This window comes from Nansenia antarctica (genome assembly GCF_963989245.1).
Source record: "Nansenia antarctica genome assembly, contig: SCAFFOLD_177, whole genome shotgun sequence".
Lineage (NCBI taxonomy): Eukaryota > Metazoa > Chordata > Actinopteri > Argentiniformes > Microstomatidae > Nansenia > Nansenia antarctica.
Window position 1 is genome coordinate 97501 of NW_027663119.1, and position 12500 is coordinate 110000.

A 12500-nucleotide genomic window follows, 5' to 3' on the forward strand; every position below is an offset into this window, starting at 1 on the left:
AAAACATAATGGAATGTAAAAACGTTGACGCTCAATATCTCTGAACTGCCCTAAATGGAGATAGAACCTTATAATTCTAACGTCACGCCATGGCAACAAAACAACAGAAGTAGGCCTGATCGAATATCAGCCGAGGGAATATAAACCGCGTCCGTTTTCCATCAGCAGGGCTCTCAGCAGGATGGCGTTCCCATGGACGCACAACTCGCCTCCGTTCCACTACATGTTGCGCGCGTCTGGCCAAAGTGAAGTGTGGAGCGACGCGCGCGCCGAGGACAAGTTCCGTCAATACGGCTGGCGCTGCGGCACAAGCGAGGACGCGTACGGTCCCGGGACTCTGATCGGTAACTGGGCCGAACAACGCAGGGACATCAGACACAACCGGAATGCGCGACCGCTGCCTTCCCAGGTTAGAGTATAGTGTAGTTTGTATAGTATAGTATAGTGGATAGTGTATATAGCCTTTATTTATGTAAACCAGCTCCTTTCCCTTCTTGTTTTTAGTAAAAAAAAAAAAATCCTAGCACCAGGGGAGCCCCCCCTCCCAAATGTCGTTGTATGGTACCTGTACTATATTAATGACAATAAAGACCATTCATTCATTCATTCATTCATAGAGAGAGAGAGGGAGAGAGAACGAGAGAGAGAGAGAGGGAGAGGCAGAGAGAGAGAGAACGAGAGAGAGAGAACGAGAGAGAGGGAGAGAGAACGAGAGAGAGGGAGAGAGAAAGAGAGAGAGAGAGAGAGAACGATCCTCCCTCACCTTTGATATCTGTTTGTTTCTCTCTCCTTCCACAGTACTCTCACTACTTTGAGACCACCCATTCTGTCTCCTTTCCACAACAAGAGAAAATACCTATCTACACCAGTGAGTACCCCCCGCCTCTTATTCTCTCTCTCTTTCATTCCATCTCCCTTTCTCTCTTCATACATAATACGATTTATTCTCTTGCTTAGCGCTGTTGTAGTATATTTTACTTACACACACATGCATGGGTATGGTATGGGCCTGTTCTCCTGACAATGGGGGTTTTATGACACCTTGTAAACACATCCTTTGTCTTAAGGGCCATTATGTTCTTGCCTCAGGAAGTGCTGTCCTTATATGGGCATTGTTAGAATGACTTCCTGTGAATCTGACTTGAACTTTAACCTGGAATGACTTATAGGCCAGGTGACATCATTGTGGGGTCTCCTACTTTTCACACCTCAAGCATCTATGCAGTGACTGTGATAGGAGGACCATTGGTTGTAACTGTATTTACATACTATTGTTTATAAATAAGGGTGTGAGAGCAGGGGGCTCTCTCTCTCATCTTGACCACGCAGCTCCTCTCTCTCTCTCTCCTCTACCAGACCAGAATCCAGCTTTGATATCTGTATACTTTTGTACTTTAAATAAACAGTCTTAAACTCAGAATTGTTCTTTGATTCATAACCAACAAGAGACATTGACTACACTGTTTTCCCTCACCCTCTCTCTATATCTCTCCCTCCTCCTCTCTCTTGCTCTCCCTCCTTCTCTCTCTCTCTTTCTCTCCCTCCTCCTCTCTCTTGCTCTCCCTCCTCCTCTCTCTTTCTCTCCCTCCTCCTCTCTCTCTCTCTCCCTCCTCCTCTCTCTTGATCTCCCTCCTTCTCTCTCCCTCTTGCTCTCCCTCCTCCTCTCTCTATCTCTCCCTCCTCCTCTCTCTTGCTCTCCCTCCTTCTCTCTCTCTCTTTCCAGCTGTGAGGAGGGAGCCGAGAAGTTTCCCGGGACACCAGCCTGAGTTAGACCCCCCCAACTCCAGGGCTCCACCCAACTCCTGCTACCGCAGAGACTACACAGCCACACACATACAGCCCGCCCCTCCTCCCACACAAAACAGAGAGGATGCTGGGGAGCAGACACAACCGACTGACTTTCCCACCTCCAGCCCCCACTGACCCCCCCCCAATAAAGATGCGTCTGCTCTGAGCGTCCGTCTGGGTCTGGGTCTGTTGGCAGCAGTGAACAGTGACACTGAACCCCAAATTGCTCCCAATGAGCGGGCCGGTGCCTTGCATGGTAGCTTGCCGCCATTGGTGTGTGAATGGGTGTGTGAATGGGTGAATGAGAGGCCATTGTAAAGCGCTTTGGACTAAGGCGCTATATAAGTGCAGTCCATTTACCATTAGATAGACTCCCTTGTCTTATTGTCAAGAGTCTTCGTGTCAGGAGGCTGTCGCTCTCTGACCGTCCGGATAGTAATTGCTGAAGACTAGCAAGCTTGCAGCCCCTCCCAACTAACAATCACTTAACGATCACTGGTATACTCCAGGTGAGTACATAGGGCTAAATTGGGTTTTACTGTGGAGAGTTTATTAGGAAGTGCAATCAAAATGGACAAACAGGTAATTCAGTATTTGAAAGATACTGGGTTGATAGATGAACTTTTTGGACTCAAGGCCCACTTAAAAATCTCAAAAGTATTTGTGGCCCACACAGGCATTTTACGGACGCGTAAAACATATTTTGGTGTCTATCATTATTCTCTTATTCTTATTGGATATTTCATATGCATCATCATACAATCATCATACATAAAGTGCAGTAGGCCCTGCACTGGGGGGGAGTAGCACACTGATGATGCATTTTTAAGGTTTTAAAGAAGAAGAAAAAATACAGTACCATGCATGTTTTTCTTTAATTAAAACGTTTTTGTACCAAAAAAAACAACAACTAATACGCCCATGATTTGGCGGCGCATTTGCAGTACTCTCGCGGACCACCAGAGGGCCGCCGCGGCCCATAGGTTGGGAATCGCTGTACGGATTAGAGTGGAGGATGAGAGTGGAGGATGAGAGTGGAGGATGAGAGAGGAGGATGAGAGAGGAGGATGAGAGAGGAGGATGAGAGAGAGGAGGATGAGAGTGGAGGATGAGAGAGAGGAGGATGAGAGTGGAGGATGAGAGAGGAGGATGAGAGAGGAGGATGAGAGAGGAGGATGAGAGAGGAGGATGAGAGTGGAGGATGAGAGAGGAGGATGAGAGTGGAGGATGAGAGTGGAGGATGAGAGAGGAGGATGAGAGTGGAGGATGAGAGTGGAGGATGAGAGAGGAGGATGAGAGTGGAGGATGAGAGAGGAGGATGAGAGAGAAGGATGAGAGAGGAGGATGAGAGTGGAGGATGAGAGAGGAGGATGAGAGTGGAGGATGAGAGAGGAGGATGAGAGAGGAGGATGAGAGAGAGGAGGATGAGAGTGGAGGATGAGAGTGGAGGATGAGAGAGGAGGATGAGAGAGGAGGATGAGAGTGGAGGATGAGAGAGGAGGATGAGAGAGGAGGATTAGAGTGGAGGATGAGAGAGGAGGATGAGAGAGGAGGATGAGAGTGGAGGATGAGAGAGGAGGATGAGAGAGGAGGATTAGAGTGGAGGATGAGAGAGGAGGATGAGAGAGGAGGAGGAGAGAGGAGGATGAGAGAGGAGGATGAGAGTGGAGGATGAGAGAGGAGGATGAGGTCTCCCGTCAGCCGGCTCAGCGTGCTGAACTCCAGGACGAAGGTGCCCCCCCCCCGCCGTGCAGGTGACCGGGGTCTCCCCGGGGTTCATCCCCCTGTAGAGTGGTTGTATATATGGCACCTAGTAGGTTTACCACAGTACCTTTGATCAGCGTGCGTAAAGTTCCACTTTTCCGAATACAGTCACCAAGGCACGCTGCAAGCGCTATGGTTATTCGATGTGAATGGAGCTGGAAATAGCCCCGTTGTCCAGCCGAAGCCCCGTAATATGGGATTGTAGTGCTGCACACCTGGATTTTATAACGTTGTATTTAATCATGTTTATTCCGTTCTGCTTTTATTTGATATTCGGGGTCTTATAGGGCTCTCCCAACCCGAGGTGCTCTCCGCGCTCTCTTCCTGCTGATTGCGCGTTGTGTGTGTGTGTGTGTGTGTGTGTGTGTGTGTGTGTGTGTGTGTGTGTGTGTGTGTGTGTGTGTGTGTGTGTGTGTGTGTGTGTGTGTGTGTGTTAGTAGTATATGCAGTAGTAGTAGTATGCAGTTATGGAATTATATTTATCACTGTGATGTGATTTAACTAGCCAACTCCGTACTACGTTAGCGGAGCAAATTACGTGTGAAATGAGCATGCTAGCAGGTGTTTTCATATAACATGTTAGATATTATATCAGCCATAGCTGACTAGTGAGCCTGCATCAACCTTAATGCTATTCAAGTGCAAGAAGATGACATTTGTCTTCGCCGTTTAAGATACACACATTCATCTGCTGTGGTAGTTCTTTCTGCTGTAGGTCCCGCCCTGACTGGACTCGGAACTTTTTTAGCAAATCTCATGTTTTGCAAAGCTGTTGTTTGGCAAACATCATGTTTTGCAAACCTGTTGTTTGGCAAATCTATGTTTTTGCTTACGGATCTATGTTTTTGCTTACAAAGTGGATTTTTTTTCTCACAAAATATTTCTTTGCTTTTGATTTAATTAGGCTCAAGATAAACTCCATATATCTGAGACCAAACCGGGCTACTTAACTGCAAGAGAATATTATGTCCACTATGCAGTGAAATCGGCGAAAAGTAGCTTCAATGACAGCTTCACATGTAGACCACTAGATGGCAGCGCACACCATATTGGAGTCTGTATCGTTGTAATAACGTCTTTGATTGATTGATTGAAAACTTTATTAGAAGATTTGTAGAAGTAGGTACATGAAAGTACATATTACATACAAGGTCAACTAAAAGGATAAAAAACCCAAGAAAGCCACTGGCTTATTTCAATTGGGGTCCTTGATGTTGTCTGGGTCAAGACGACCATACGAATTATAGAAATAAACAAAGATGTAATTGATAAAAGGTGCTATATAAAGTTTATTATTATTATTATTATTATTATTATTATTATTATAAATCCTAGAATTCAAAAACAAACATATAACAGAACACTCAAGAACACCAACAGAAAATGAAGACAAGTTATTGTCAAATCAAAACTTTACAAACCATTTCAATTCAATTCAACTTTATTCGCCATGTGCAATGCACTAGGAACATGACTTGGTATTCTACCATGCTGAACAGGCTACAGTACATACAACAGCAAGACGACAACACAACTCAAGACAAAATATACAGTACCAATATGAATGAATAAATATACTGTACAACTTAGTGCAAGAACATGTAAAGTGCAAGGTGCAATGATCAGGAGTTATTGAGGAGGGCTGTGGCTTTGGGGAAAAAACTGTTCAAGTGTCGTGATGTTTTTGACCTGGTGGCCCTGTACCGCTGTCCAGAAGGGAGTAGTTCAAACAAGCTGTGAGCTGGATGTGAGGGGACAGCCACAATCTTGCATGCTCTCTTCAGTGATCTGGAGCTATGGAGGTCTGTGATGGGAGGCAGGGGGCAGCCGATGATCCGCTCAGCTGTCCGTACGACTCTTTGTAGTTTGGCCTTGGATCGGGCAGACGCAGAGTCGTACCAGACAGTGATGGAAGATGTTGAGGATGCTCTCTATGACGGCCCTGTAGAACTGGACCAGGATGTGACGACTGATGTGGAGTCTCTTCAGCTGCCGGAGGAAGAACAAGCGCTGCTGGCCTTTTTTAACTAAATGGGTGATGTTGTTATCCCATTTTAGTTTGTTGGAGATGGTAGTGCCCAGAAACTTGCAATTCATCCATTATTGTGACAGGGGAGTTATTGATGACCAGTGGAGAGTGAGTTGGGGCCTTTTTCCGGAAGTCCATAATCACCTCCACTGTCTTGGTGTTGTTGAGTTCCAGGTTATTGGCTGCAGACGAGGACACCAGGCAGCCGACCTCCCTCTGGTAGGCGGTCTCGTCATTGTCAGTGATGAGGCCAACCATGGTGGTGTTATCTGCATATATGATGGTCTTGACAGATGTGTCACCAGAGTCATTGGTGTACAGGGAGTAGAGCAGGGGGGAGAGCACACAGCCCTGAGGAGCACCGGTGTTAACTGTGCGGGGCTGAGACAGGTGAGGGCCCATCCTGACATACTGCCTTCTGTTGGTGAGGAAGTCAGTGATCCACTGACAGATGAAGGGGTGGATATTCAGCTGTATTATGTACAGTATTTAATTTTTCTAACAAACATATTCATAAAATATCATCTGTTCTATAAATTAACATAATTAATGACCTCCCTTTTCAATATGAAAAAAAACCCGTACATGTTCTAATCATATCACTATATTATGTACAAAAAGGTAGAAAGTATAAATACACCTTTAACATCTTAAACTTTAACAACTTAAACAACTTTAACTTTAACAACTTTAACAACTTTATCAACTTTAACCACTTAAACATCTTTAACAACTTTAACAACTTTAACATCTTTAACAACTTTAACATCTTTAACAACTTTAACATCTTTAAGTAAAATCTAAAGTTCCGGTCCTTCCCTCTTTTTAGGACACTTGTGTTGCTTTAGATTATCTGACCGGCTGAAGCTCCTCCCACACTGGGAGCAGAGATAAGGCTTCTCTCCAGTGTGAGTGCGCTGGTGTGTCTTTAGATCACCTGACTGGGTGAAGTTCTTACCACACTGGGAGCAGTGAAAAGGCTTCTCTCCAGTGTGAGTGCGCTGGTGTCTCTTTAGAGCACATGACAGGCTGAAGTTCTTACCACACTGGGAGCAGTGAAAAGGCTTCTCTCCAGTGTGAGTGCGCTGGTGTTTCTTTAGATCACCTGACAGGCTGAAGTTCTTACCACACTGGGAGCAGTGAAAAGGCTTCTCTCCAGTGTGAGTGCGCTGGTGTCTCTTTAGAGCACATGACAGGCTGAAGTTCTTACCACACTGGGAGCAGTGAAAAGGCTGCTCTCCAGTGTGAGTGCGCTGGTGTCTCTTTAGAGCACATGACAGGCTGAAGTTCTTACCACACTGGGAGCAGTGAAAAGGCTGCTCTCCAGTGTGAGTGCGCTGGTGTTTCTTCAGATTACTTAAGTCACTGAAGCTCCTCCCACACTGGGAGCAGAGAAAAGGCTGCTCTCCGGTGTGAGTGAGCTGATGTCTAATGAGATTACCTTTTGAAGGGAAGCCCCTCCCACACAGATCACAGTGGTGAGGTTCAGGTTTGTCTGTGTGTCTCTGTTTGCGGTTGGGGGGCAGGGGGGTGTCTGAGGTGGTGGGGGGCGGTTTTGGGCCTCTGGAAGGAGCGAGGGGGGTGTCTGAGGTGGTGGGGGGCGGTTGTGGGCCTCTGGAAGACATCTCTGGTCTGATCACTCCTGTCCTCAGCAGTCTGACGTACTCCTCATGGTGGCATCTCTTCACGTGCTTGTGGAGGAACGTCTGGGAGGTGTAGGAGAACGGACACAGAGAGCAGGAGAACGCCTGGGACCCCCCGCTCACCTCTGAGAGAGAGAGAAAGACAGAGAGAGAGAGAAAAAGAGAGAGAAAGATAGAGAGAGAGAAAAAAAGAGAGAGAAAGAGAGAAAGAGAGAGAGAGAGAGATATAACATGGAGATCAGATCATAACATGCACACACCACACACACACACACACACACACACACACACACACACACACACTCAGATGAGACACAAACACTCAGACACAGAGGCACTATAAAAACACAGCATCACAAGCTGACAGTATCTGTTACCCGAGGTTGATGGTTGAGGGTCTTCCTGCTGGGAGCCCCCTGCCCCCCCTCCACTGGTGCTGGGGGTCTCTCCAGCCTGCCTCTGAGCAGGGAGGCCGTCCCAGAGGAAGGCCAGCTCCTCTGCAGTCGCTTCCTCCTCTAGGCATGGCTGGGGGTGTTCCCTCGCCTCTCCAGTCTGCTGGGACCCCCCTGTCCCCCCTCCACTGGTGCTGGGGGTCTCTCCAGCCTGCCTCTGAGCAGGGAGGCCGTCCCAGAGGAAGGCCAGCTCCTCTGCAGTCGCTTCCTCCTCCAGGCATGGCTGCGGGGGTTCCCTCACCACACTAGACCCCACCTCCTCCACGCTGGGGGGAGCCTGAGGACCAGAGGGGGGGGGCTGTGGGGGCAGAAGACATGATGAGCCAGATCTCACAGTCACCTGTATCTCACCGCCCCCCCCCCACCATGATGAGGTGTATGAATCACTCTGCTCACCTGTACTGTCGGTGCAGCAGGTGAGTCTGGCTGAGGGGCTCCCTGAGATGCAGCTGGTCTCCCTGTTGGTCTCCCTGCTGGTCTCCCTGCTGGTCTCCCTGCTGGTCTCCGGGCTGGAGGGTGGAAGCTCCGGGGTGCTGGGGGAACCAATCACAGAGACGTTATAAATGTTACACATCCCTACAATCAATCAATCAATCAATCAATCAATCAATCAATCAGCACATGTTATACACAAATGCAACACAATGTGCTTCATTGGAACACCAACTCTCTCCTCCTCTCCTCCTCCCACCAGCAGGATGACCAGTGTGGGAGTTGAACAGACTGCTTCTGCTTCTGACACCCTCCTCTCCTCCTCCTCCTCCTCCAGCTCTACCTGGGGGGCGTCTCTCCAGGGCCGGCGTCCACTCCTCCTCCTCCTCAGAGTCTCTGGGTGCAGGAGTGGGGGGCATATGGCCCCTGCGCCGCTGCATAAATGCAGGTACGGTGGAGGGCACCCCTGCGACACACACACACACACACAAAATATTATATGACAGAGTGCACCAGTTTGGCTTGCACTGTGGCTATGAGGAGACTGAGAACCAGATTACACTATTAATGTACTTGATAATAAAAACATTTGTATAAAATAAATAATTATAAATAAATTAATGATATATATATCTTGCCATCCACACAGCCCTGTATAATATATATATATATATATATATATATATATATATATATATATATATATATCTCTCTCTCTCCATGCCATCCACACAGCCCTGTCTCCGCAGCAGCAGTCACCTAGAGCCCGCAGGGCCAGGTGGTTCCGCTTCATGTTCTTGTAGCGGAGCTTCTCCCCTTCTGCCAGGCGGGCCCACTCCACCACGGAGAAATGTCTCCTCACGTCCTCAAACACGTCCTCCTAGCGGGGAGCAGGTGTGTCAGCCTCCAGCATAGGTGTGTGTCCTCAACACTTCTCATGCATAACTACTACTAGTGCAGCATAGGTGTGTGTCCTCAACACTTCTCATGCATAACTACTTCTAGTGCAGCATAGGTGTGTGTCCTCAACACTTCTCATGCATAACTACTACTAGTGCAGCATAAACTAACATTCTACCTGACATAACCTGGCTGGCTGGCCTGCCTACCTGTAGCCCTCTAACCCTGTAGCTGGCTGACCTGCCTTGTAGCTAGCGACCACTCACCTCTGAACTCATGTTACCTATAGGCTCCGTCGCTCTGTTGCTCTTCCACTGTTCTGTGTTAGAAAAGTACATGACATCACATTTTAGACATGTAGCAGACGCCTTTATCCACAACTTACAACAAGATCAAAAACGGACTATAATGTCCATTCACACTGTAATTTAATTGATCAAAAGATAACGTCTCTATATTTGAAGATAAGTGAATATATTTTTGTATCTCTTTCTTATAAATAAAAATGAGCGTCGATACAACATCATGTATGTGAACAAGTTTCGACTCAATTAAAAAACATTTGAAATAAAAGATAACTTCTCACTATTACTGCTAATAGTATACTGGCTTAACTACTAGTTGTAATTCATATTAGGCGTTATTTGTGTTTTTACCAGCAGTTTACCGTTGGTAGCTATGTGGTAGATAGATTAGCTAGCTAGTTAGCTGTGTGCTGTCCACCGTCGACAAGCATATTACCCTGTTTAATACATAATAATGTATAAGAACTATAGCATATTAGCCTGTTTAATACATAATAATGTATATTAACTATAGCATATTAGCCTGTTTAATACATAATAATGTATATTAACCTTCTCTCATTGGTCTCCGCTGTCCGCTGAGGCTTTCTGAGGTAAACTTCTGAAGCGGCCCACTTCACGAGACCAGTTCTCCCGCTTCTCGCCGAAAGCAGAACGCGAGGAGTCAATCCGCTTGTTAAGTCTGACGTCAAAAGTGACGTTTAGCCATTTCCGTGTCCAAACCAGAAATTCTCCGCACCAGAGTACCTGTGAACTACAGCGGTAGAATGACAGTTTAATCGTTTTTTAGACTCGGATCTATTCATTTAACAAGGGACACAGCACTTTCCCGTTTTCTCCATATTGTCAGGGTATTTGAGCCTCGGAAAAGCGCTATATAAATATAATTTTAATTATTATTATTATTTCTCCATTTCGAAGACAGCGCCTCAGCCAACGTTGGGACCCGGAAACACGTCACGACTTAACAAGCGGATGGCTGCGTTCGTAAATTCGCTCTGCGAGCGCCGGCAATGGCAGTAATAACCTCTTCACCGTTCCAAATCAATTCACCCAACATTGAAACAGAGCTCAACATCCACATGACTGTCAAAGTTACTAGTCAACTCTAGCTAGCCAGTTCGTAGTTTTTGAGAAATGTAGCTAAGGATGACAACAACAAAAAATATGTATAATAATTCGGTAAGATTGTTAGAGAATGGCATTAGAATAGAATGAATGGCATTGGACAACAGCACGGTTTGTGCTTTACTGTCGTGTAAAATCAACCACACTGGTCCAGCCAGTTTGAATTGTCTCACTTACCAGTAGCCTTTCAAAATCATAATTGAGGCATAATATGAAATGTGTAAGTGATTTATAAATGAAAATGTGTAAGCGATGTGTATCTCACAGGTGACCACTGACATAGGTCACATAGCATGTATTTCTGACTCTCCTACTTAAATCGTATACCTATACATAATAGCATGCACTCCCAATTGCGTGTCCTGATTGAAGCATAAACTCGAAATCACACAGGATCCTTAATAAAATATATTATAATAATATTAAATATATATATATAATAACATATTATTATTAACACATATTATATTTAATATTATTATTATTTATTATATTTTATTAACAACAAAAAAGCAAAGGGTGGCTACTTTGAGGAATCTAAAATATAAGACATATTTAGAGTTATTTCACACTTTATTGTTAAATACATAATTCCTATGTGTTCATTCATAGTTTTGATGCCTTCAGTGAGAATCTACAAGGTACCAAATAGTCATGAAAATAAAGGAAACGCATTGAATGAGAAGGTGTGTCCAAACGTTTGGCCTGTACTGTATGTGTATGGGAAAATGGGAACCAAAAGATTATCAAAACCACAATTTGTCAACTTTACATTTATTGTCACACAAACAGCTATATTACAGGCAATTGGAAAGTAAAGAAGGAGGGTAGAGAGACTGGTTGGACCACTGTCTGTCTCTGTCGTCTGCGTTTGGGCATATGCACACATAGTCCTCTGTTTTACAGAACAGTCACACTGTGTCACACAACAGTTACTGTTTCACACAACCAATCCTCAGATCTCTATAAATACTATTGGTTGACGGGGATAGTGGGCACTTCTGCAAAAAACTCATTTACATTGACATTGACATTTATTCAGCAGACACCTTTGTCCAAAGCGACTTACAACAATAATAATGTCATGAAAGTCCAGTCAATCTCCCTGGATTCTATTACGAGCATTAAATCTCCACTTCTTGATGTGGCTTGCGTGGCTTGATGTTGATGGTGTGTGTGTGTATGGTGGGGGGGTCAGGGGTGGCCCTGGGTGCCGAGACACTGAGGATCCCGTCGTGGGATATGTTGATCTGGAGCAGTAGAGGGTCGACCCCGGCAGGCAGCACGTAGGTGCGTGTGAACGACCGGCGTACAAAACCATGGTCATCCTGTCTCTGGCCATGATTACCACTCACCTACAGACAGACAGACAGACAGATAGACAGACAGACAGATAGACAGACAGACAGATAGGCAGACAGACAGACAGATAGACAGACAGACAGACAGACAGATAGATAGATAGATAGACAGACAGACAGACAGACAGACAGACAGACAGACAGACCAACAGACAGACCAACAGACAGACCAACAGACAGACAGATAGACAGACAGACAGACAGACAGGCAGACAGACAGACAGACACAGATAGAGAGGGAGAGGGACAGAGAGAGAGAGAGAAAGAGGTTAGATAAGTTAAAGGGAAGCTTATGAAGCAAGAGGTTTGAATTCATTCTGTTTTCTCCCCCCCCCACCCTCTATCTGTCTCTCATGCACTCTCCCTCCTTTTCTTTCTTTCTCTCTCTCACCTCCAGCAGGTTGTCGACGCTGCGCACACTGAGCTCGTCAGGAGTGAACTGGCAGGTGTCCAATTGGACTCTCCACACCCCTGACTCCTCCTCTATCTGGGAGAAGCCCCGTTCCAACTGTTTGGTGATTCGCGGACGAATGTAGTAACCATGGTACAGAGTGGGGGTTAGGAGGTCCTGGGGGGTCAGAGCTATGGGAGAGTGATTGGAGCAGGGAGAGAGAGGGTAGGCAAGGGAGGGGGTTGGGGAGGGTGTTGGGGAGGGGACACATGGCAATACACATAGCAATAGATCACCAAGGGCAACA

General features: G+C 46.1%; 2 protein-coding genes across 2 annotated transcripts in view; one reads left to right on the top strand and one right to left on the bottom strand.

The window, feature by feature from the left end:
• Positions 1-181: 181 nt before the first annotated feature.
• On the top strand, positions 182-1923 carry cfap68 (cilia and flagella associated protein 68; the record flags this gene model as incomplete). The annotated part of the gene is made up of 3 exons (XM_080550982.1): positions 182-409; positions 799-868; positions 1724-1923. 3 exons carry the CDS (start codon positions 182-184, stop codon positions 1921-1923), a joined length of 498 nt encoding a protein of 165 aa, XP_080407108.1.
• Positions 1924-11565: 9642 nt separating this feature from the next.
• Positions 11566-12500, bottom strand: part of hspb2 (heat shock protein, alpha-crystallin-related, b2) — a gene marked incomplete at both ends in the record, with an annotated part of 2035 nt that continues 1100 nt past the window's right edge. Inside the window, 2 exons of the mRNA XM_080550983.1 lie at positions 11566-11796; positions 12194-12384. Of these exons, the coding sequence (XP_080407109.1) occupies positions 11566-11796; positions 12194-12384 (422 nt within the window). The remainder of the gene's footprint in view (positions 11797-12193; positions 12385-12500) is intronic.